Raw genomic sequence first — 26,859 nt, forward strand, 5'->3', positions numbered from 1 at the left:
TGTAATTAACCATGGGCAGAATTTGAACCTAGCAATTAGATGGTGGGACCATTATCTTGCAAAGTTCTATCAAAAGGTCTATGAAAACATGTGTGTGAGTAAGATGTTATTGTCAGCACGAGGAGGGATGTGCCTCTTCTTTTAGGAAAATGCCATGTCCTCTCCATCTTTCATTTGGAAAGGAACAGAAATTATCAAAAGACCTTTATGATGAGATCTCATGAGAATGACGACGCTCCAAGGGCACGTTCACAGAGGCAACCGGGAGCTTCCAACCGCATCTATTACACTGTAAGGCCTGTTTGAAACTTCCCCATCCCACACACATACACACCTCACCCACCCGTGACCTCAGCTGCTGCCCTGTTCTGCATGTTGCCTTAGGCAGCATTGCTGGTGAACAAATAGTATTTCGTTTCCTCCTTGGACCACTGTACACCAATTGCAGCCACATTCCTCACTTAAAAGAGGCATTGTCTGTTTTGCCAATTGGGTTTGTTCTTGGCCAAATCGCTGTACTGACAGGGACACCTACGGAAAACAGGAAGGTTTACCTTTTCTCTTCCTGCTCTGACATTACTGCAGTTACTGGCTCTACTGAGAGTAGGTGGCAAACTAAATGTTCATGTGTTCCAAAATTTTTCAAGTGTTCCCTTCCTCCCTTTCTATTTTGGCACAGTTTTGTTGATAGCACCCAACAGGCTAGATTATTTAACTACTCACAATACCGCATAGCAAATACATGACATACTATATACTTTTTCCTTTCCTTACTGCAAATCACAAAAGGTAACACTAGGACTCAAACAAAAACAAATTACCTCAGTAACTCCTGGAAAACTCAAGTGGTTAATCAGTTACCTTTTATTTACATATATATGCTTAATGCTGAATTAAGTTGTAAAAACCAAAGGCTGATTTATAGCCCCAGTCAGCCTTAATTAACATTGATTCCAGGGGAATAGTAAATGTGAATAGCCTTCACAATTGAGGTTGAACAATGAACTCACTGGGTGTTGTCCAATTTGTAGCATGATTTACATGGAAGCAAGCCCTTCTTTTTTCTAGGGTTACCCCTTTTTCATCTGGTGTTTAGGATGGGTTATATATAATCCATAGATAGGAACATTTGCTGTCAAATATTCTCCCTGATTTAGAGTTAGCCTTTACCATGGTCACTATAAATAAGGCAGAAAAAAACCCAGTTTGAGGCTTTGCAGGGATTCCTTGTTCTTGCAATGTGTCATCGCTTGTCCATTTCATGGCATTTTTACGAAGTGGCCATAATGAAAGTCAGATTAAATGTACAGGATATATACGTTTAATCAACAGCCATTGGAGTCAGTAGTGCTGGAAGAGTTATAAAAGCCCCTGTGAATGCAAATTTATTGCAAAAGAATCTGCGTCTTGGTGGTAGGAATATCTGCTGAATGGTACTACCTGACACAGAACACCTAAAACTTTCAAAAGTGAATTATTTAAGTGTAAGGTTTTGCTTGTAAAGCCGCCAGCTGCTGCATTTCAAGACTTGAAACTGTTCCAAAACATGGGACTAGGTACTTTATTTGTGCACTAGAGTAAATACTCTGATTTTACTGCCAATTTAAATGTGCTCAGTTTACAGTAATGAGCTTGTATAGGCAATACCTTGTTTATAGAAAGTGGAACAGGAAGAAACTAACATTAACCATTAACAGTAGCAATTTCTCTTGCCTTCAACTCTAACTTTATGCCAAATAGATCCTTCCCATGTCCTATCTGCAATATTTGCTATTACCGTTCTTTTTCTAAACCTGTGGGATAAATGGAGCAGCCAATAAAATAATACACCTTATAGTTCCAGTCAACTTGAATTGCAACACTTTTGTAATTCCAGGGCACTATTTCTTATTCCTGTGGTGAAATGTATTTTAAGAACAAACACATGTCCTGTGTACTAGCAAACCTGATGATAGGTGTTCATCCCAGCAGAATGTAGTTAACATCTTTTAATGTTTTTAAAAAAGAACAGACCACTTCTATAAGGGAAGAGTACTGAATTGTAGTTGCCTCCACTTCTCAGGTTCTTATACTCAACCTAACTCTTTTATTCTTTCAAGACAGATCACACGAGGAACCTATGTGTTTTTGTATATACTGTAACCTTAAACAAACATCCTTACATCTCCTTTGGCCATCTGTTCCTGAAGCTGCAAGCTTTTCTGCCTTCCCCTCCCACCTCAGCACACCCCCACACACTCTGGGCATGGAGTTAACTCCACCGAACTCAATGGAAAGGATGACAGTAAAATCCTTCTTCCACACAGGTCACAGATCTCGGAGTTTCTTTGTTTCACTTACAGTCTAAAAAGTGACAATGATACACCAGAGGATTTTGTCTTATGGTGTTAGTCACTAGAGATGATACTGGTGATTCTTTCATTATCTCATTTTGGCTGGGTTAGCTCCAAAATGTCGTAATGGGCCAATACTTTGGTTTGCAAAGCAGTGTAATCACTGAGCAGAAAGACACCACCCATGGTCTGAGGAGCTTACAGTCCAAGGACATGAACAGGTTCAAGATAAATATAGCGTGCAAAGAAAGTGATTGGGTAATGGTGTGGTAGGTCCTGGGTTCAGCTACTTCTGAAAACCAAAACAAAAAGGGGGGGAAAGTAAGGAAAGGACGGACTCTGAAATGGATGGAAGGGCACACCACAAAGTGGCTAAGGCTAGACGCACAGGGAAGATGAGGAAACACAACAGAAAAAACACATCCATAAAAGCAAAAGCACACGTAAGTGTTGGTTTCTGGGCACAGTTGTTGTATCACTAGGGTCTCTTCCAGGTATGCACAGGTTCCTTCTGCCCATGTCCTGAGTCAGCCAGACGTGAGTCAGCTCTGAACCAGAAGCTATGCCACTGCAGTTAGTGTGGCACTGAGCCTGAGCTAATAAGCCCTGCTGAGAAGAACACAGCTACATGGCTTCCATTTGGCTTGGAGAATAGGTTGAGCAAGCTCATGTCTGGTAACAGAAAACTCTACAGACGCATCTTAGCCTTCATGTGCAAATTTGAGTGTGCAACTTCTTTACTTTCTTCAAAATGCAGAGACACATCAGTGTCCTCACAATGTTCTTTTCTTTTATGGACACTTTATACCCTTCGGTGTTGCAACTGTTCATCTTGAGCTTTCTGACTATATTTTCTCTTGGCTGCTTTTTTTGCTAGAATAGTGTTGGGTTTTTTCCCAGCTCAGTTTCTTCTCATCAATTTATGACTAGCTCTCTACTTGTTTCCTTCCTTCCTTACAGATGTGTTAAAGCTTTGGTGATCCTCTTCCCTTAAAACACCCAACATTTTGATGCTGATGCTTTTTTTGCCATCAGACAAGTTGTAAACACTTCAGTTAGAGTAAGTTTTAAACTATTCAGTTGGCAGGCTGGTGCGGCTATCCTCATTGTACTATTCCTAGCTTAAAAAATCAGCAGCTGATCTGTAATCATATCATACTATTCTTTGACTAGAAAGGACCGGTATTACATTCCATTTATTTCCACATGAAAAACATGTAAGTCTTTTGTCCTGGTTTTGCCACATCAAACTTTGCTATGAAGAAAACAAACAAAAAAGGAACCAACAACCTGACACCATTCAAGCACAGTCCTTACATGTGAACTGTCTTTCATCGTCTCCCTGAGCATATCTGGCTGACCTGAGCCATGTACCAGTACAAAGCTAACAGCTTCTTTACTGCATGGTAGTAAGACAGCAGAAAGTGCAAGATTAAAGAGGTGGCAAAGTACTACTCTGGACAAGTCGTTTGTGATGTTTAGTCTTAATAATTAGTGGGACAGGTTTTTGTCCCAGCATCTGTGGTGGTTCTGTGAGGAAACTGGACCAATACTTAATGTATCATTCATTCCTGTTCCGTAGCCATGATCTAAAACAATAGGCCAGTTTCTACCACCTGACTATCTCTGATTGGAACTGAGACTCCTGAATCTTTGAAAGGGTCCCTTGGCTTTTTACTCATCCACAGTCGTAGGATCTGTATGGGGTATGGGGCTTTGCTTTGCTTTAACCAGAGAAAGGTTCCTGTCTTTATAAACACAACTTGACCCCTCATGCAAGAAAGGGTGATAAACATTCCTTCTATCTAGGGGTGAACTCCTGCCTCCAATGAAGTCAGTGGTAAAATTCCGATTGATTTCAATGAGGCCAGAACCTCCCCTTACACATTTAAAGTTGTATTTCATGGAATACAATGAAAGAACATTGATACCTGAATTCCAAGGAACCCATATGGTGCCTGGACTTTTTGAGCACTTCCATTCTTAGAAAGATGTCAAGGACAGGAAGAGTCTGAATACCTGGAAAACCTTTCACTCAGCCATTTTCCTAGAGTGACTTATTTCATATTTGCTAATAAATAATTGCATCCTGTTCTTGAAAGTCATTTAGTAGAAAATAACTGGCATGTATGCAGCTACCAGTAAAAATCTACTTTAAATAAGCTCATTTGTCATTACCTCTCTCAAGACAGCTATTGTCAGCACCATTAAAATTCAAATTTGGTTTGCCCATGACAATTAAAATTATGTCAACACTGAGAGAATTTAACAATTTCCATTGTTCCAAGCAGATAAGCAAGTTAATTTTGTGCTGCAAGCCATCACTGTAGCCATAACCAACTGACTGTGTATTGAAGAACTGTAATGTTTGAGATTATTCAGCCTTGACTGGGTTGTATCAGTGACCAAATATTTACTTACTGAATTGAATGATTACTCCAAATCCTTGCCTTGTCTCCAGCAGTTTCAAGGCTTTTTCTCTGATGCAGGTATTTCTTTTTTTAGTTTATTTGTTACAGTTTTTGAACCAAATTTGAATGTCAACCAACTTATTTAGAGTTTGATGTTGCTTCTATAGTAACACTGTCACAAAATACAGAAAGACATCAGGGGCTGACCCTTAGCCTGAACTCTTGAAAACTGTGATTTTCACAGGCATAAATAAGTTTCAACTCTTTCGTATTAGAATCTGCAGCCTCTCCCAGGAGTTTGTTGTTACATACATTACTGTTTGTTCATGCAGAAGGACTGATGACTTTTCTTCCTCTTCTAGATTTTCATCAACAATGAGTGGCAAAATTCTGAAAGTGGGAGAATATTCCCAGTATATAATCCAGCAACAGGAGAGCAGATCTGTGAGATCCAGGAAGCTGACAAGGTAATGCATCCTGTGAATGGGTAGAATGTATAAATAGATCAAAGCAACAGGTCTAGAATAGCACTGTTGGACAGTTCTTATATTTATCACAGTTCCAAAACCCATCGTGTGACTAAGGCTGTACAACAGCAAATTTCATAAGCCTGGTAATGTTATTTACCTCAGTGCCTTTGGTTTTCTTCTTCTTTCCTGACAGGTTGATACGGACAAAGCAGTGAGGGCAGCTCGCCTTGCTTTTTCTCTAGGTTCAGTTTGGAGGAGAATGGATGCATCGGAAAGAGGCCATCTTTTGGATAAGCTAGCAGACTTGGTCGAAAGAGACAGGGCAATTCTTGCTGTAAGTGGCACATGAAAATCAACAGTCAAATCACCTGTCAGTTTTACATTCTGAGAGCAAATTAGTTCATAAATGTGTTAATATGAATTATATTTGAAAACGATACTCAGCTTGATGGCTAAGATGGCTGTCTACTTAAGACCTAATCCAAAGCTCATAAAAGTTGACAAGTCTTCCAGTTGACTCAAATGAGCTTTAAATTGGAGATCAGACAAATGAATGGGTGTGCACACATGTGTATGCCTTATACGCGCTTGTAACTTTTCTAAAATAAAAAATGGAAGACTGAGTGAAGTCGTTTGTGCAGATATTAATGAAATGGCAGGTGAAATGCTTACTGACACTCAACTGGTAACATGAATTCTGGGTATTGCACTATTTCGCTCACGTATGAAGCCATCTAAATGGTGGCATTGTTAATGTTGTTTTCCGCATGTCAAGTGCTTTGAACTAAGCTGGTGAACATCTTAATTCCAGCTTTGTCAACACTTAAATCATCTTACCACCAGTGTATACTGTAAAATCGCCACAGGGAGAAGGAAGTGCACAGCAAATCAAGTTTACTCTGCCTGTCATTTGATTTGTATTTCTAGAGCCAAGTTCTTTACTGAATTGCACTGCAGGCAATGCCATTAATTGCTCTTGGGGATATAAGTCAGTGCAGAATTAGGCCTCCATTCTTCTCTATAGAAACTCATTTGATGGTTGGCGTGTTACACATGGGCATACTTTGCCCATTCTTAACGATTTCTATTAGACAGCTGTTGAGAATGAGTTAAGCTACTGAACATCTTAGGATATTTTATTGGATTCTTTTTGCTAAATGATCTTAGGAACCCCTAAGAGGATAGCTTATAAGATACTTTTAAAACTAGGAATATTAACTTAAAAATAAGGACATTAGCTTGTTAATTTATGAGCTTCCCTAGAGGAGAGTTTGTTTATTTGATGGCAATAAATAAACTGGCTGTACAGTATAGATATCTCAGACCTCAGCAGGAGTCTTGGCAGCCATATAGAGAAATTTTTATATTCACATCAATTATATAAAGAGGGATATGTCCATTCTTCTCTTTATGGATTCAGATCATTAATATGGGGTTACAAGGAGCCCCTCCTCAGCTGTTATCATTAACATAACAGAACCTAGTTTGACAGGCATTTTTATTTTGGCTCCTGATTAAAGCAATTTAGCATTTATGTATCTGGACCAAACACAGTGGCTGTTGGGTCCAAAATACACACAGGCACATGTACATGCATGTGGATACACGCACAAACTCACAAGACAGATACACACATAAACACACACGAACGCACACATTCTTAAAATCATAGTAATTCCAGAATTCTCTAGAAGGAACCAGATTTTTTTTTTAAGAAAAATGCTTTTTGTTCACATTTGTAAAAAGAAGTAACAAAGGGGCTCAGATAGTTATTCTGAACCTTGTGGGTTAAGACTATGCCAAGGCATGGTTGGTCCTCATTAAAATCTGTCATGATTGAAGAGCTGTTAAGACAGTGAATACTTAAGTACAATAGTCTAAAAATGCTCCTCTGCTTATATTTCTTAACTTCTTCTTGTCCTCTAGACTATGGAATCACTGAACAGTGGCAAACCTTTCTTGCAAGCTTTCTATGTAGATCTTCAGGGAGTCATAAAAACCCTGAGGTATTATGCTGGTTGGGCAGACAAAATCCATGGAATGACCATTCCTGTAGGTAAGGCGGATTAAAGCACAAGGTACGCACCTAAACCTTCTCATGGCCAAATGGCTTAATAGATTACAGCTTCATGAAAGGTAGAAGAGAACGTTGTTTTGGTCTTACAGTGTGTAGTATGTTGCTGAAGCAGATGTTTAAAAGTCAGCAAGGGCTGGACTAGATGACCTGCTGTTGTTCTGCCCTACATGCACATCCCAAAGAGTGTTTTGTTTCTTTTGCATGTGTCCATCTGAGCAGCAGATAGCTCAATACCTACATTTAAATATTGTTACACTTATAAAAATGTATGTGGTATAAGCCTGACAAATACCTTGGAACACATGAAAATAGTGTTAGCTGCCTGTTTAAGACATGGTATGCTTACGTATATATGTCTTTTTACTGCCTATGCAAATCATTTTACTTGGGACTAACACTGGATCCAAATTCATTTATACTTTGAGAGAGTTTGTAATGTTACTATAGAGAACTGTACATATGTATCTGATAAATTTTGTTATATATGCTTTTTCAAATTATTCAGTGGGATGAGTTTTATATGGTATGTGTGAGATAAATCTTTATGAGTGCTAGGAAATTAAGTTATTCTGCTCTTATTTTTTGCTAAAGAGATATGAAAAGAAAAAATCCTTACCATTATTTTTATTTAACAAATCTCTTCCTCCTGCCCCTCCCTCCCAGCTGTTTAACAAATACAGGCAGCATTTTCTGTTGCGAACATATTCATATGCAGTCTGGGCTAGATGTACCAACTGCTATAATTATGCAAAATGGCACATGATAGCAAAGAATGATTTTATGCAGGTTCAGTCATTAAGATAAATGTACTCATCTTTTACCTGCATAAAATAAATCTTTGGAAAAACAGTAAAAACATTTATTCTATGGATTCTTTTTGATTTCGTGGTGCACATGCATGTTTATTACACTTTATTGAAGGAGACCAGGAAGGCACACTCAGAAGTAAACGAATTTTGCTGTTGCCCATCTATTTCCATAAAATTACACTATGTAACACAATATCTGCAGTACACTAGCTTGCCTCTGTACAGCAAAGCACAAAACTATCAAAGTTAGGCAAGCAGATAAATTGAAAATGTGGCCCCAAAATTTTCAGGAGGAAAATGGATCGTGTAACTCTTATTGCAGCATTACTCATCATGGTGTTTCAGCTTATTAAAATTGCAGTGTATGCTGACTGATATTTACCATCACTAGTATATTTTCACCAAATAAATGACAATATTTCAGGTGTAGACTCTCCTGTAAGGACTCTTTAAGATTTCCACAGTCATTTAGACAGAGATTCATAAATCCTGGTTTTGCTGCTTGCACTTCACATTTAAACATGCAAAAGTGCAGAGCACACCATAAATTCATATATTCAGCAAATTTCCTGTTCCCTAATCCCTTTCTTCCTGGTCAGTGAATGCCTCCTTCTCACTCGTTAGCCCCGTAGGTATATAGAAAGTCACCAAAAGGCTTTGCCAGGTTAAGGAGAATAAATATTCTCTGCTTATTCTTGTCCTCAAGTAGGGTATCAGATGAAAACCCTGATTTTTTCAGTGAGGTGGGCTACGCTGGGGGAGAAGGCGGCACATTTTCAGCAGGCCTTCCTAAATGCAAACTTCAGTGCTAACAAACACAGTTATCAGTAGAGTAGAATCTTAAGACCATTCACAGATTTTCAGGGTATCAATTAGTCCTTCCTCTTGGTTTAACACTCCTCTGTATTCCTCTAGTTTCACACCATAAATTTGTCATTCTCATAAAGCTATTTCAGAGCAAGACCAGTGTTAAACAATGGTGCTCTTTACATTCACTTACCATCAGGTCATCAAAGGAAACCAAACAAGATAACAAAACCAAAATAAAAACCCTATTAAATCTCCTTCTCCTTCTGTTCAGTGTGCTAATAAATCTGAAACCTCCCAATCTTTCACCTGTTTCTGTGGAGGTTTTCTTTTCCTCTAAAATAAAAATAGGCAAGTGATAGACAAGTAGAAGAACAGTGTGTTTTACAGTCACATTCCTTTTGGTCCCAGAGCTGCTAAAACCTTCAGACAGCCCTTTGCTTGCTTCCATGCATAAAGCCTTGATGATTTAAATTAAAACAGAATGAGGCTAGACTAGAAACTGTTAAACTAATAAACTGAATGCAAGCAAAAATGTATCTTTAAATCAATGTATGATATGATACAGCTTAAAGAACCAACTTGGCTCTCCTCATCCACTTGTTTGATGTGTCCTGCTATATAAGGCACGTGACTATATTGTGATTGTTATGCAAATAAAATATCTGGGATGGAGACTCCTGATGGAAATCTGGGCAAATACATCTATGGCAGGTGTTGCTGTCCCAAAGCGAGATCCCTGGATAAACGTGACTTTCTTTCTGATTAAAAAATAAAAATCTTTGGGCCAGGTGCTAAGCAGCTGCAAATTGATCTGGCTCTATTAATCAGTGAGGACTGAAGAATGCCAGTTTACATCAGCTGAGAATATTAAAAAAAACTTTTAAGACAAATTTTTAGATTGGATGTGGGATCAGACTGTCAGATCCCCCTCAGGCAATGTTCTTCTGGCTGCCAGCTAGTAGAAGGATAAGAGTAACAATCATCAGCAATAGCATCTTAGAATAAGTGTCATTAGCATGATTTATATAAACTAATCTTAAAACTCTAAAATGTTTTAAAAGTCTCCTGTTTAATTTCTGAGCACAGGGGAGCTTCCTATGCTCACTGTTCAGAAAAACTGATTTCATTTCATCAATCTTGAGTTATTTTGCCACGGTAACGGCTTATTTTACGTTATGGACAAGGTGGCTCTTCGATACCTCTTTGGCCTGTCCAGAGGCATCTGAAGCTTCTGAATAACTTCAAGTCACATATGTTCACAAAGATGTTGTTAGAAAGCAACCTCAAAAATCCCATCTTAACAGTAAGTCTGTGGATGATGAACTTTGGAAATAGGTGTCAAAAAGGGCAGCTGTCTAGAGTCTAGTGGAAGAAAGCAGGGCAAGCAACTCTGTATGGGAGGTATTGCTCTGCGGAAAGAACGTTCTGCCTACATTCGGCAGAATTAACCACCATTTGTCTGACTTGGCAAGCAGGTTCAGGTTATCTATAACTTTATGTTATGAAGCACGCAGACATGTGGCAATGATTATGCAGTGCCAATCTAAAGTCAGACAGTGCTAACATAACTGTGTTACTGTTACGTTGTCACCATCCTTCTGGCTGAGAATCCACCTCTCACAGTACTACCAAGTACAAGCTGGTATTTTTAGCTGACTCCTCTGTGCCTCTTGAGCACTTAGTTTTGCCTGTATATACTTCTCTGTATTTTGACTTCTACTTTACTTCTGTCTGGTCTGATGATTCTTCCTGTGGTCTGCGAACCACTGCTGGCATCTCTGAATGATAACCTAGAAAATCAAACTGATCATCTCAATTTGTGAAACATTCTCATCTCCACTGGGAAGTTGTTAAGCATCTAAAGATCAAAACGGTGCAATGACATTTTGTCAATTCAGAGCAAACTGACTGATCAGCTATCTTCTTCCTCCTTTTCCTGATGTGAATCTCTTTTCTCTCTCTCCCTCTCTCTATTTCCTCTGTTCTGTCCCTTGTCTTGGTTGCAGACTATTGTTGCCTTTCTCATAATTATTCCATATCTGGCCCCCAGCTGATGTATTAGCTACTCTAGCTCAGGTTTCTACTGAGCAAATCCTGTAAAGTAGATGTACAGAAATAAGCAGATCTGAAAATAAGTTATTTCTAATCAAATTCAAGTTGAAGTCTTTACTTAAACCCAAGCAGCTTTATGGATTAACCCATTTATTGTTACCAGATGTATAGTACAGGACATTGCAGCAGGTTCGCAAAATGTACTCTCCATTGTGTATCAGTCTGTACCCGATATTGAACAAGGCTGGCTGCAGCTCCGGACTGAATGGGGTAGAGGCTATAGCTGCCCGCATGCTCTCACACCATGTGAAGGAAAGCACATACCCTGCCTTGGACAGTGACAATGGGAGCAAAAGCACTGTAACCTCTCCTTTTACTTCCTTCCTCCGTCTGACCATTTCCTATCCTGGTAAATCATCTCCTATGATTGAGCCTAGGTAACCTTCTCATCATTATCACATACTTAGTTGAAATGATTTTTCTAAGTAAAGAGACCCAAGTTTTTCTAGATGACCAAGCACTACAGGCCAAGGGCCACATTCAGCTCATGCCTTTAGCATAGCCCTTCCCTCAGCTGTAGCCTCACTGAAAAACATTGGACCTAAATTCAGAGGTGGTTTGAGCCTGGGCTAGTTTATACAGCTACAACATTCAATTTACGTATAGAAATGCTGTACATCTACTTTGCACAGATGTAGGCCAAGCACACTAACAAAGCTGATAGTTAGACAATACCTTAACTGGTCCCCACACAGAGCAGGTCATTTTCCTGCTCTTTGTCAATTGGGAAGAAGCCTACATCGTATCACAGCATGTGTAACCTCAGCACGTACTCCCAGACCACAGGCAAGTGCTGAAGCAGCAACAACCGTGCAGCTTTGTGAAAGAGCATGAACTCCATTAGCCCCCATGACAGTCACTTATACCAGCTGTGCAAAATGAGCCAGCACAGAGGCCTGCCGCTCTAAGCAGGCTGGGCCATGTGAAAGGTTCCCACAGACCACAGGCCTGACCCCAAATCACAGATCTGTTTATTTCATGACCTGACTGAAGCTGCCCTGAGCTCAACAGTGCTTTAGTTAAGGACTGCAGATCTAGCATAGCACTCACTTTAATTAATGATACTGCTCAACCCTGGAGTTTTTTGCCATTTTTGTTCAACAGGACCTTAAAAATAATTACCAGATCAGAGACCTAACTAAGTAATTCCCTTTAGCCTCATACCATCCACACCTGCTGTTTGTGAACATGCAGTCTGCTTTTCCTGCATCTTTGTTGTTAGGATCTTTCTTAGTCCATATTCTTATTTCTGGCAAAAGTCCAGTGAGAAAAGCCCATCATTCCCAAGTTTCCAGTGACTTGGTCCCTTCATTTATTTATTCGCATCTACCTTGCCCAAAAGGTTTGTGAAAACTTTTATTATTCTCTGATGTCTTGTTTTCTAGCTGCATTCCACTTTTCCCTGTCAACTTAAATTGACTGCCTATTTAGCTTGAGGCCATTTTTGATACAGGCCTTGTTCTACAAATCAGCTATCAGAGCATTGCTATATGATGACCCCTGTATTCTCCTTAGTGTTGTCTTCTGCAGTAAATTATGCTCAATTACACATCAGTCACAGGCTTCCCCTCTTCATTCCACATCTACAGAGTGTGGTATGTCATTCCATTACTTCGAACTGCCTGTGTCTTCAATGGAAGATAAGTGAGATGTATGTTACTCTATTATCCCACATCTGCCTGTATATATACCTTTACATTGCTGCGTTCCAGTCACGCCTTTAAGGAAATTGCCTTTGTGGCTCTTCCTTTACTTCTCTCACCCTGAAATCAGCAAAGGCCAGTAAAGTGGCTTCCTTGCTACTGCCCTTTTTTGTGTGGTACAGCTTGTCCTCTTTCCCAAGGAACAAAGCAGGTTACTTTCTGATGGAATGCCTGCTTCCTTTGTTCTACAGAAAGAACAATTAGGTTGCTCCTGAACCTAGGTTTCCCATGCTGGCTCATGAAAAAACATTTCCATGACTTCTTTATTTCTTTTACTGCCATCAAAGGCTGATCCTTAGAGCATTTTCCCCCCTCTATTTTTTTTTTTTGTTCTGCCAAGTCAAACTGCACTTGAGAGTAACCATGCTCATCTGTTTCAGATGGAGATTATTTTACGTTTACAAGACACGAACCCATCGGAGTGTGTGGACAGATCATCCCTGTGAGTATCTCTACTAGTGCTTTCTATTTATTTTCATTTGAACCAGCTCTCTTTAAAGACACATAAAACATAGTCCTCAGCTATGTGTGTTTTCCATTACGAAAAAAGCTGAGCTCATATTGTTGACATATCTTTAACAGCCTCCCTGCAAATGCTTATTTGAACATGCTAATAGGGTTTAGGCTCTGTTATTAGGAGTTAAGTTCTCAAGTCATAGAATTCTCATGATTAAAACAAGCAAAGCAAAACACAGTGTTAATATGCTGTCAGTGATTATGGATGTTCACACAACTTATGGAAAATTGATGCTTTGCTGTGGTAGTCTTTTTATTTATTTAGTTTTTACTGTGATTTAACAGGCTCCTCAGTTCCTGGGAGAATGTGATGCATTTTAATTCCATTCTTTCCTGCTATTTCTTTTACAAGGCTGGAGGAGAAAAGGAAACTCCAGGAGACATATCATTACAATTAACATTTTGTAGCTAATAAAAGACATGAAATGTTTATTTGTTATGAGAGAGAGAAACACAGCATTTCATCAAATCTAATACTCCCCCTACACCGCAATATACATCCTTAATATACTCTTGCTGAACACTGCATGGGAATTACACCGAGAAGCTAACTTTTTCACAAGAACCAGTTAACCAGCTTTGGCAGAAATTTCAATGGGAGGCTCACATATAGCTATTAAAATATTGTATGGAAGCTTTTTTCCTTGACAAAAGCACTGGGGAACTAATCAGGACATTCTCTGAAAATTTTGTTGATGTTGTTTTTTTTATTTTGTTCACGTTAACCACAAAGCCACTGAATAGCAACATGCAGCAATTCCATTAAAAAAGGACCAGACAGAACAGATTACTTTAACAATTTAAGCCCTTTTTCCCCATTTATATTGTTGTTATTTCATGTCTTTGTTAGGGGGTGGCTGTTGTGTTTAGCACTCCATAGAAACTCAGGGAAACATGCAAACAACTCAGAGAGTCTGTGGCTACACCTGTCTTGCAAACACCTATGCAATCTCCTAACTTGACTCGCGAGTGGTCCTTATGAATGAATGATTCCACAGCTCTGTCCCCATTTTTCAGCCAAGCACATGGATAAGCATTTGCAAAATGACAACCCCAACATCTAACCCCAAAGTTGCTGGACATCTCTTGGGCTTGTCTCATTGAGCTTAACTGATGGATCTGTTGAAGAAACTTGGCCACAGGCTGATGATCATGCCAAAAGCAGGATTTATTTAGTTTAGATTTATAGAACTCTTTGTTCAGGGGACCCAGCCATCTACCATACTTGTTCATTCTTCCCCCAAGTTTGTCCTCCAAAACTTCAACGTGGCTGTCATATGCATCTATTTAACGCTGCTAATCTGTGATGTATTTCCTCCACAGCTACCAGTCAGAGAGTAGAGCCCCTGGGCTGCTGCATGCACTTAACCATTATACTAGCAAATATGTTACTACAAAAATAAAATTAAACAGCAAGCCTAACACTAGACTCCTCATCCTCTTTCACATCCCAGCTTCCATCAAAACATATGCTCTTTGGCAGCTTTGTAGCATAAACAAGGATATGTACTACCCTATAAAACTCATCAGAGCTCTCCTTGCAATACTATTAGAAGTGCAGGCTGTCAGCACACTGTTGGCCCTATAGCTCCCCTCCCAGGTTTATATACTGGAGATGGAATTAAAACATTACTTTGTCTCCAGAGTTTATAAACAACTGAGGGAGTAAAAAATTGGGTGTTTGGTGAAGGACAGACAGTTGTGTATTTTTTCAAGCTAGCCAGGGGCTAGAGAGATGTCCATGAGAGTGGCAGGTGATATGCATCAGGCAATAACATGTTCTGGCCAGTGGCTGACTCTTTGTGACTGATACTTTCTATTTTCTTTCCAAAGGAGATTATTATATGCATTTATAAAAGTGATTGTGCAAATGCAGTTATTTTATTACTCTGGCATTTCCACTGAAATCAGCAGGGCTATCCACTTAACCCATTAGGATCAGGCCTTGATGCAGAAAGACTTGTTACTCCCTTATCTTTCCACAACTTGTTTGTGCATCAAACTAATAGAATTCACTACATCTTCTGCTGTAGTTAAATGAAGTTGAAATTAATGATGATACAAAATTTCATATTAGCAGTGTTTCTCAAACTTGTTTTTCTTATTGTTCGTAACATGCTTTTAACATCTTCCATATAAATTGCTCATTAAGAAGTTTTCAAGAAAAAGAAATGCTTTGACCAAGCATTGACATTTATGGGTTTTTTTATTGTAATCCTGTCAATTAAGGATTATATAATTTTGAGTATAAATTTTATATCTTAAGGTGTATTCAGGGATAGGAAATTTACATCCAAAAATGCTTCAGCACGAACAAACAGTTCTTTCCAAATGTATCAGAAGCAAGAACTATTTGTCATGGGCAATTAGAAGTGCCAATTGCAAAACAGTAAATGAAATAAAAAGTTGTGACTAAAAAAATTAACAGATAACAGAAGATTCTTTTATGAAGACTGCGGGTGGGGGCTGTATTTCTTTGAACCGGAGAGAAAGAACTAAAAGGTCACTGTTGTCCCTTTCTTAATGGCAGTAATTAAAAAAAAAAAATCCTTGCTTTGTGCTGGGAAAGATTTATGTTGAGGATCAGCCTGAGAAATAAGTGAGGTAGCAGCTTGACATCTTGAAAACAAAACACCACTGCAATATTTTTCCATATATCAACTTTTATTTTTTTTCTACAGTGGAACTTCCCCCTGCTGATGTTTGCATGGAAGATTGCTCCAGCTCTGTGCTGTGGCAATACAGTAGTTATTAAACCAGCAGAACAAACACCACTCAGCGCTCTCTATATGGGAACCCTCATCAAGGAGGTAAGAATAATTGATAGGAATAATGTCTCTGTGTTTCCTTGTGGGGAAGGAACTACCAATACATGCCTGGTTTAATGTGCTCTGTCAGTTTTCGTAAATCATGCTTCCCTTCATTCATTCCTATTTTGACAGGCTGGCTTTCCACCAGGAGTTGTCAATATTTTGCCAGGGTTTGGTCCAATTGTTGGTGCAGCCATAGCATCTCATGTTGGCATTGATAAAATTGCTTTTACTGGATCCACTGAGGTAAGAGGATTCACGGATATGTTACTGTAAAATGTGAGTAAATGCTTAGGGAGATAGTATTAAGTCCTTGTGCTACATTTCTCACTGAGTAAAAGAGCTACATCTAAAGAGCTAAATAACAGTGGTCTGTCCTTCCCAACTAAACTTAAGTACCGCAGTACTTCCAAAGTAGAAATGGCTCCTTTCCTCCAGCCCCTGCTGTGCTCGGCACCTCAGCACAGGAGATATGCCTGGAAAAATATTGCTGGGATTTCCTGTGGGCTTATGAGGATGTGAATCACATGCAAGTAGGCAGAACATCCCGTGTGTATCACAGCACACATAAATGCTGCTTTAGCATCCATAATTTGTGTATCTTGGCGTACTTGGGGAAAAGGGGAGAGCAAGGGGGCAAATTGGGCAAATGTACGTCAACTTTGATGCTGCATTGAAGTATGTTGAGGATGAGGAAGGGGTCTAAAAAGGAAGAAGTGCAGGGAGAAAAGGAGATTGTCCAGGGTGTCTGTTCCCAAAATGACAGAAAGAAGCTGGCTGGAAGATGAAGGGAGTCAGTTGCCTCCTGGATGCCAAAATGTCTGCATCTATGATGCAGATGTTACAGAGGAGGTTCGGTCTGAAGACGAAGGCTGTAATCTACAGAAAGAGTAACGAATCCCTCAAAACTCAGATCATGTCTTGCTCTCAAATATGTGCAAAGCTGGCTGTTATCGGGGTTGGGGTGGGGATGATAGAGGTACTCCAGACTGAAGTCACAGGAGAAGGGGCCTTATCTCATCGTCTGAAGGCAGACAGAGAGGAATCTCAGTGGGAGTTTCAGGGCTGGTTATATTTAGAGAGTGCTAAACCCGGCCCTTTTCAATTCAAAATCTGACAAACTATTGTATGGAGGGAGCTAAACCCCAGGAATCCAGTCTCTCTTTGATATGTTTGACTCCCACTCGTGGCAGTAAGAGGCTTTTTGCATCCCAGGGATACTGCTCTTCACAGTGAGTCAATTTGGTTTTGATTTGAGTTGGTAAAATCACTGAGCAAGCAGCCCTACTAGATATATATGGGTATCTCCCTGTTGGGACCAGGGATTGCAGAGACCAGCTCAATTATTTCAAATAAATTATTCTGGTGGAATTATCCTGTAATCGAGTTTGGAAGTCACCATCCATGAGCCTAAATTACCACTAAAATGTAGCTGCAGTCATATGCCTAATTTGCACACACACAGTTGTTTTGCAATTACTATATGCCTGTACATTAATTTTTCATGGCAATTTCAGATTATAATATACACAGGTTACATTCTAAATCAATGGCAACATCAGATTTTAGATTATTCTGTGGAATTACTCTAGTCATTACATCTCCTGTAACCAATTTATATTAGCATCCTGGAATATTGAAAACTTTAATATGAGCTGATTACCCCCCATAAATTAAGTTGAAACAATTGTTTTCATAAAGATATGTGGTCTCTGTTTAAGATAAATATCCTATTATACAGGATGTTGCACTGTTTGGAGGAGGAAAAATACAGATGGGTTAGGTTTCAAAGTTGTCTTTTGTAGCCAAAATAAATTTTTATTGTAGTTCCAGACAGCTTTAGTTTTAATAGGCGTTTAAACTCAAAAGCTGTGGGTTTTATACTAACTCAGTGCCTACCTTTAAAAGCCTTACTAATAGGAAGTGAAAAGCATTACAGAGATGAAAAAGCAATTCTCTAAGAACCTAAAGCAAGAACAGATGGAACATTTTAGTGCAGAGTTAGTGTAAACTATTCCATATTGTTTCTGATTTCCTGTAACACTGAATTTTTGTAATAGCAAGTCAACATTGTAACTTTTTAAACACAATGCTGTGATATAAGCTGTACTATAGAGTCTTTGACTTCTCCAAAACAGATTTCAATTTCTAATGAAATAATAATGGAAATATTTTGTGTCTCTGGTCTTGTCTGAGGCATGTCAACTGTACACTCCAGTGATGTGAATTTCCGATAGCCATCAGATATATAAACACCACAATATTAACTTCCATTCCTCCATTTCATCCAGGTGCTAGTTAAGGCAGTTAGTACTTTCAGCTTGAGCACGTTAATGATAAAACCGTATCAGTACAAAAGCAAAGATCTTCTAGTTTAGATGTCTGAAGCACAGGTTTTTCTCAGGTTTTCACCATGAGGTTCTTTTGGAAAAAAATACAAATTCTTTACCTTTGAAGTATGTACTTATGGCTGATGAAAACTCCCCATTTGCCTGTAAAAATCACAAAAACCAGGCTATTATTACCAATTTCCTGCAAAGTTTTTTTAAAGGCAGAAAACAGGCTGCTCCTCCTACAAAAAATTTAATGCTAATGTTTTCCAAAATTTGTAGAACCCAATCCATAGCAATATGAGCCAAAAGGCCAAGTTCATGACCTTAACTCAATAAAGCCTGACATAGCCACACCAAAGATCCATCCAACCTAGCACTTTATCTTGAAACATGACCAGTAACAGATGCTTATAGAAGAAGAGAGCATGTGCAGAGTGATCCTTTCCTTGCTGTAGCCTCACAGCTTCTGGTAATCAACAATATAAAGACTTCCTGAGCCCGAAGGTGCATGTGGACAATTGTATTTAATAGCAACCAATGGCCTTGTCATCCATGCATTAGTCCAGTACCTCTTGAAACTCCTGACTATTGTGAGGCCTCAAGCCCATGCCTATGCAGTGACAACACATAAATGACTTCTAATTTATGATACTGATTTCTAATTTGTGATGCTGGTTGAGTTTGCCCTTTCTATTTCTTTTCTGTTTCTTAGATTCTCTAGTGCTTTGAAAATTGTTTTAAGTACTACTATTTACTTTTCACACATTCCCCCCCCAAATAATATGTGAAAAATCATAAAAAGCTCTTTTTCTGTGGTACCATCACTGTTTGATTCCACTTCGCTCCCTCTTTCCTTCTGACCCCTCCTTTTATGGGTTAGCTCACGCACATTGAAAGAGTCGTTTGCCAGCTCTTTCATCGCTTAGCCTGCCTGCTTCTTATGAAACACCCTCCCATGGATCACCTCCTCTCCCAGTCAGTCCCCTAGTGCATGGCTCTCAAAACTCTTCTCTCTACAGCTCCCTAGGAAGAGTTCTGCAGACACCTGGCAGGCTATGAATTTCACTTTGACAACTGTCACACCAAAAGAAAGAAAATCATACTGAGTATGAAAGCAAGCCTAAAAATACTGTACCTTCTTAGATTCCAGCAGCTTGGGCTTCTCTGCTTGCTTTGGTTCATACTCTTCAGCAGCTTGTTTGGTATGGGCATTTTAATAAAAGTGTTTATTTTTACTGTGTTGTTTTTCATGAACCAGGGCTAATCCATGATCCTCCTTAATTATGACAATCTCCTCTCAGGCTTCACTGACACGTTTTTTTTCCCCTCATCTTCCACAATCAGATGAAATTTAAACTGCCAAAACCAATCTTTCTTCCAGCCAATCTGACCATGTCAATACTTGCTCCTATCCTTTTCTTACCTTCCCTTGAAAGCCCATAATCAATTTAAATATCTTATTACGTCTTACTGTGTTTCTCCTTGATCTTTCTGGTCCCTGGCTGTAGGGTGAAACTCTCACTCACCAGGACCTTGGGAGTAGTTCTGTAAAGCTCAGCTATCTCCCACACTATCCCAGTTGTTCACTATACGTGCCTTTCCCTTTTACTCTGCCCCTCTCTGCCTCAGCTTCTTCACTGTTCCATGTATTCCTGCCTATTTGAGTTCCTTTTAAAAAATTACTAGCAACAATTTAATTAAAGTAAAACTCAGACATTTATATTTTCTGAGCTTGAGAACAAATCCAAACTCAGGATGTCTGGCTTATCCATGTGTCTGCTGTTGGGCTGCAAAGCTCAGAAGCACAGCAGAGGTTATACAAGTCTCTTCTCTTCCCCAGTTAAATGAACAGTGGACCTCATTTATTTCCAAGACAAGTGCAGATGAGGGGACAATTTTTACACATACCAGAAATGCAGAGAGGTTCTTCATATTACCTTCTTATTTTCTAAAAGAACTTTTGCTAAGTAGCAAAGGTGAGAGGCCTTCAAACAGCAGAGAAAAGCAGCCATCAGAAGCTGCTTTATTCTTCATTTGCCTTATCTCCACTCAAATCTGTGAATTCAGATACAGGCTTTGTAAATACAGCCATTTTGACTGCTGTGAGCTGTCTGGCCATGTCTGTATATGCGTGCTCCGTTTGAACAGGAATTGCATACCCCTAAGTTCCTGGCGCACATGCAATAGTTGGTTGCAGTATGTTCCGGGCTTAAGATTAGAAATTATTATGGAGAGCAAGAAGTTACATATTTGAAAATATGGGCATTTAAAGCACTGGCTGGATTAAAAATTGTATTTTGCTTGGTCCAAAAGTTCAATGAGTTCTAATAACTTCTGTTCAAAACCAAATGTGTTACCTCCAAATCAGAGTGGCTTACAACTCTCTCCAGTTGTTAAACGCTCTCAAGATGAGAATTATAGATAGCACACAAAACATTTGAAGCCCTGGCCAACAAGAAATGTATCCTAAGTGGCTGGTTTCCACTTTGTTCAAACTATGACCCATTAAAATGCAGACAGATTAAAGATAGGATTCAGGACTGTGTTCATGCAGTTCTGTAGAGTAACCCAAATAAATATCCAACAAATTGGTTTGGATGCCTGTGTAAACAAAAGGTCTATAAACAACTGCAATAAACCCCAGCAAAAGAGTCTGCATTTTGCTTGGCAGAATGTTTTCTTTATGCACTTAGATTAACAAACCATGATCTCATCATTAGTCAACAAGATACTAGAGAGACCATCAAAGCAAACTACAGGAGAGTCAAGATTGATTCATGCCAAACAAATGTTTGTAGCTAACAGCTGTATTACCACTGATTCTAATTTACTCAGCAGGATCCTCCTTTCATTTCCGAAGTGAGATGAATGTTACAATGCATGATGTAGACAGAATGTCTACCTACTGCACGAGCAATGAGCTCTCCTGGATCACACAATCTCTTGCTGGTTTTGGATATCATGAAGAATTACATCCTGGCATTTTCTATTTTAGCAACAAGAATCCTAAAGGTGATTTGACCTGTTCTGAGAAGTCTGTTAGCTTACCATGCTACACACATGTCCTGTTCAAAATAAGGAGGATTTAGGGAGGCTACATTATCATTCCTTCCTGCTTCTGCTGAATCTTTTTGATCATATCTTGGACAGCTTGTGCCTCCTGAATGAAAAGTAGTGTTTCCCTTTTCCTTCCTTGGTGTTTTTGGTAGAATTTAGGGAGCTGTCCTTGGACAACTGTTGTGTCTCGTTCCCTATAAAAGATAGGATTTGCCTTCTTAAAACTGAAACAAATAGGGTAGTCTATCAGCCCTGTCAAAGTTAACAGGAGTTCAGCCATGGACTTCCATGGGGCCAGGATTTAACCCAAGGAACAAATAAGCCATTTATGGCTTAGGATTCTCTCCAGGAATTTCTGTTTGGGATTGCCTTTTTACTTGTGCTGCACTATTCACTATGCTCTTTTCAGGGCTGCTCCTCACACAGGGCATTGCACAGTTAAAGCTGCTGCTCTTCATGTCAATATTTCAAAATTCACTTGTCTTTGCTGGAGACACACCCTGAACACGCCATGCAGTCCTAAAATGTTTCTCAGAAAGATTTTGCATACAATCTGGAATTTAAAAAAACTCAGACAGACTAAGTAAGTAGCAGCATGGGTTTGAAGGTTTTGCCAAAACACTTGACATCCAGTGCCTCAATAGCTGGAGAGAGAAAACTGCAATTCCAGAAAACACAGAAAATTTCTGTCTGATCATACCATCTCCCCAAAACTTAATCCATTTCTTGTAACTTAAAGCACTTACTGTTCTTCAGAAATTCTCTCAGTATCCCAAGAAAGGTATAATAGCGAAGATGGGCAGCCCAATTACTTAAAATGCCTAAGTAACTGAAGATGTATGTCTCCTCTGTCAATTTTTGCACTGTTTGTGGAATCTTTTAATCTACATAGCTTCCTGTGCAGTCTTACCTTCAGTCTTGTCTGTGGCAGCGTGCAAGAAAATTACCTGCTGTTCAGCCAGACTGCTGTTGCCCTACATTCAGGTATTCCCTAATGACTTAACATGTATCTGTGATCAAAGGAAGGTTCAGAGCAGAGGAGAAGCCAGACATTCTGACAGAGCTGTAGAGGAAATATCACAAACCTGTAGAGGTTTGCTTTTGACCTGTGAGACTTCCAGTGCTTTAACAGTAACAGGCAAACCCACCTGTACTATTTAGAAACATTGATTTCTGTCTGAAAACAGAAAATTATGAGAACGTGAAAGGCAACAGACTTTTTTAATTTCTGCACAAAGTATTTAAAATGTGACTGTATAAGCCTCCTCTTGAAAGGGACATTAAAATTCCAAACACGGAAGGCATAAATAAGCAACAATCAAATGTTTTGTATCATGATAAACTCTCAATGCCTAACGTCATACAGTTCACAGTCCAGAAACAGATCCTTCCAAGACTATTCTTCAAATAGCTTTTTTGCACAGGGGTGCCGCAAAATGCTTCTTTAATCTTTTTTGTTGTTGTTGTTCTGAATAACAAATTGTCTTCTTTGAGATGGGCCAAATTACATCTGCCTCACCCTCCACGCAGCTTACAAGGTTATGGTACTTCACAAGCTATCCAGGGATACCCCCGATATCAATCTTGAAGCCTATTCAAAACAAGGATGGGGAGTCAGGGCTTTCTCTGCCAACAAAATCACACAGCTCCATTATCTGTGGGGGAGTCCTCTCTTCCAGTGTTCCCTCGCAAGGCTGTTCTGCCTATTGGGAGCTCACAGATATAGCTGAGAGACGCCACAGGAAGCATGTACTGAAAGACCATACAGATTGCAACACTATCACTTATCCCTTTCATGCTGTCTTTCTCCATAAAGAGAGGGTCAGCCACAAAAGGCTGCCTTTGTCACTAAATAATCACAGCGCTGGTGCCTTCCCTAAGACTTTTCTCAACCTCTAAGTGCATAGGGCACAATACAAGCACAGTGAACAAAAATGCTGAGCAGCATGAGCCCTACCATCCTGATGTCTACACTGATTTCTAACGGGAAGGACACAGTGAAGCTGTCTGTTAAGTTTATACTTGGAAACTTGACAACAACCTCCCTGTATTAACAATACTCTGGACGATACTTTTTCAAATTAACACCATTGTCTCCAAGCCCTTTGGACTTTAATATTTGCCATATACATAAAATTTGGACTTGCATATTTGCCAATCACTTGTTTGCATAGAATCCTTTCAAACTCTTTACTTACAAGGACAAAAGAGTTTTGACATTAAAGTGGTAGAATGGATGGCAGAGAGATGGTGGGCTGGACACATTGCTCTGGCTTCCTTGGTCTGTTCTGCTTTTTGTGAATTTTTGAGGGGGAAATGGGTGGTTGTTGTTCTTTGAGAGAGGGAGGTTCAAGGCCGTGAGGGTGTGAATGGCATTGGCTGGCACTGGCTATCAACACAGCACTCTCACTGGTTTCCAGTGAGATTGGAATTTCCAGATGACATGCTCGATGTATGTGGTGGGGGTGGAGGGCAGAAAGGGTCCTTCTTTTTCATGTTCACTTCTGGCTGTCAGTCAAACATAGCAATAAAATCAGCTCCAATTAAGGGGATATGCAAGGAATTTCATGATAATGTCAACACCCCATTCCATCAATACAGGGGTAAAGAAGAGAAGCTAATTTAAATTTTTTTTTTTTTTAAAGAAATAACTTCAGTCACACTCAACTGTGGTATCACCAGATAAACAGTTAATCACAAAGGTACATGAAGTGGTTGACAATTCCTTCATTATCCTGTGGGGTTTTTGCTTTGTTTTTTCTGTGGGAGCCTTGGTTTCTGTTTCATTTGCTTTCTGATTACACCAGTGCTGACTTAACTTTCTCCAGCAGACTGCCTTCGGTTCTCTAAGAGGTTCAGCTTCTCATTCATTAACCCCTTACTTCAGGGAATCTCACTCACCTGATCTTAGAAATAGAAAACAGCTAGAGAGACCAGAGTACTACATGGAGAAAAAAGTCCATCTCCCATCTCACTTCACATCTAACTTTCTGTGTGACCTTAAAACATGTCCCAGTTAAAAGAAAGCACTTAGCAAGGTTCTCAAGCTTCTCAATATTCAATAGATACTCTTAATCCCGTGTTTTACCACGTAGGAGCCTAAATCTACCTGTGATTACTTCCTTAGCTGCAAAATGGGCATAATTACACTGCAACATTATAAAATCTGATCTATTTTGGATTCATTCATCCAGGGAGGGGAGAATTTCTAGGAAGCACAGCTGCCTCTCCAACTGTATTGACGTGGAAACACATCAAATAGGTAGCTGTCCCATTTAATCTACATGTTCCTTGGCGAGATCTGCAATTTGTGGCTGGTCCCGCCATGCATTCTGCTCCAGCTGATGCCACAATCTACAGAGACATTTTGGAGGTGCTTTTGACCTCCTCAACCCATATTAAGATTAACTGTGGTGCAGCTGAGGGTCAGGTCTGGGGTGGTGCTTTTGTAACTTCTCGCCCTTCTTGGTATTCGGCTATGTGCTGTTAATCCCACAGAAAAGGCTGATGATTTCATCAGAATTCAACATACTCTGGATCATGATTTCATGATCAAATTACATAAACTTTTGGGCACTGAAAACTGTATTTTGAGGAGAACAAATGCCCTCCTACAAACAGGTTGGCTAGCAGTTTAGTAACTATAAGTAGTAAGAAGAATGAAATAAATTCTAAAAGCTGTGATCATCTGGGGTAACCAACACCTGGACTATATAAAGAAGTATGATAGCAGTTATTACTAACGAGTAGTAATAAGCTTAATACATGCTTAATACATACTCAGATATCAGATCTATTTTTTCTACTGAAAATTATATAACTAAACCTCTTAATAGTATCTAAAACCTTGTGAACATGCCAGTGATTTGGATGGAAGTAATTCTAGTTACACCAATTTCAGATTTTTAATTCAGCCCTCCTAAAGCATCCTAAAAGAAAGCCCCAACCTGTTTTAGCACAGATACAAACAGGTGAAGGGTAGCAACACTTTGTGCTGTGCCTTATCCCCTCTCAATTTCTAGAAAAAAACCTGGAAAGCTATCCACTGCTGATGAGAATTTGTTTGGACTGAAGAACCTGCTGGATTATTTCAAGCTCTGTTCCAGTGATAGCCAACTTGGCTGTTAAAGTGAACTGTATGACTACATTCCCTGTAAAATGTGTCTCCATTTCCTTTCAGGTTGGGAAGCTGATTCAAGAAGCAGCTGGAAGGAGTAATTTGAAGAGAGTTACACTGGAGCTGGGTGGGAAAAGCCCAAACATTATTTTTGCAGATGCTGATTGTAAGTCAGCACTTCCGTATTTTTCTTAAAAACATGTTTGTGTGGTGTCTTTTTTTTTTTTTTCATTTTAGGGCATACCTTTCATACAAAGTAAAATGGACCAATATAGCTGTTATCTAATTGCACTTTTTAATCTTACAGAAGCAGCCTAAGGTGTGATACTTTTTATTAAAAAAACAGTATTTGAACCCACAGAAAAAAGTTATAACCAAGCATATAGAAACGGTGTTATTCACAGTCATGGTACCATACACATTTGTCATCCTAAACTCTGCAGCAAAGTGGTTTAGTCCTTTGAGTCTGGAAATTCTGTGATTTTTTTGCTTCACAACAATTATAAAAAGGGAGGGCTTTAATTTACACTTTAATTTACACTTAAGTTGCTAATCTAGTCGGTTCAGTATTCCTTTGTTAAGCTGTTTTGATAGTAACTATAAATGGAGATTATTCCATTTTTTTAATTTTCACAATTGAAGAATTGTGTATTGAAATATCCTCATTGCCACTGTCAGCAGGGAGCTGAAGATTTTGGCAGCTGGATGATGTTGTGCAGCTGAGATTTTTGGCACCTGAGAAGGTACGGGACAGCCATTTAGGATAGGATAAAAACACAAACTGGAAGGTTCTGCTTAAATGATCAGCAATGAAATAGTTAAAAACGTTGATATCTAAATTGTCAGCAGGAGGTTTTGAAGTTAACACCCCATTAAGATGAATGGGACAGTTCACACCTTGCTTTGAGCTATTGTTTCAGGCTGTGTGCAGGCACACCGTACTCAATGGATTTTCTGAGAACTCTGTAACCCGAATAAATAGACATATAAGAATTTGGTCTTTTAATTTAAAAGGGGAAAGTGAATAGAAGAATGATTCTGAATAGCGTGAATTACAAGTTGGTTACAATCCCATATTCATTTTCAAAACTTACCAATGTCTGAAAGATGAGGGAAAGCTTGAGAACTTTCAGCAGCTTTTCTACATAGAAATGTTTTACCAAGTTGGGGGTCTGAATTACAGCCACAATCATCCTAGTACACTAAAAAAGCTCCTGTCAACTGGAGCCAGATGCAGATGTTACAGCCTTCTACCCCAGTAACTCATAGAATAGAATATAGAATCATAGAATCATTAAGGT

At 39.2% G+C, this 26,859-nt stretch overlaps 1 protein-coding gene across 1 annotated transcript in view; it reads left to right on the forward strand.

The window, feature by feature from the left end:
* Positions 1-25,740, forward strand: part of LOC104070104 (retinal dehydrogenase 2) — a gene marked incomplete at its 3' end in the record, with an annotated part of 45,233 nt that extends 19,493 nt beyond the window's left edge. Inside the window, exons 2-8 of the mRNA XM_009578757.1 lie at positions 5,107-5,211; positions 5,408-5,548; positions 7,141-7,270; positions 13,106-13,167; positions 15,923-16,051; positions 16,184-16,297; positions 25,622-25,740. Of these exons, the coding sequence (XP_009577052.1) occupies positions 5,107-5,211; positions 5,408-5,548; positions 7,141-7,270; positions 13,106-13,167; positions 15,923-16,051; positions 16,184-16,297; positions 25,622-25,740 (800 nt within the window). The remainder of the gene's footprint in view (positions 1-5,106; positions 5,212-5,407; positions 5,549-7,140; positions 7,271-13,105; positions 13,168-15,922; positions 16,052-16,183; positions 16,298-25,621) is intronic.
* Between the last annotated feature and the right edge of the window lie 1,119 nt (positions 25,741-26,859).

This window comes from Fulmarus glacialis, unplaced genomic scaffold (genome assembly GCF_000690835.1).
Source record: "Fulmarus glacialis isolate BGI_N327 unplaced genomic scaffold, ASM69083v1 scaffold10605, whole genome shotgun sequence".
In the NCBI taxonomy this organism is placed as follows: domain Eukaryota; kingdom Metazoa; phylum Chordata; class Aves; order Procellariiformes; family Procellariidae; genus Fulmarus; species Fulmarus glacialis.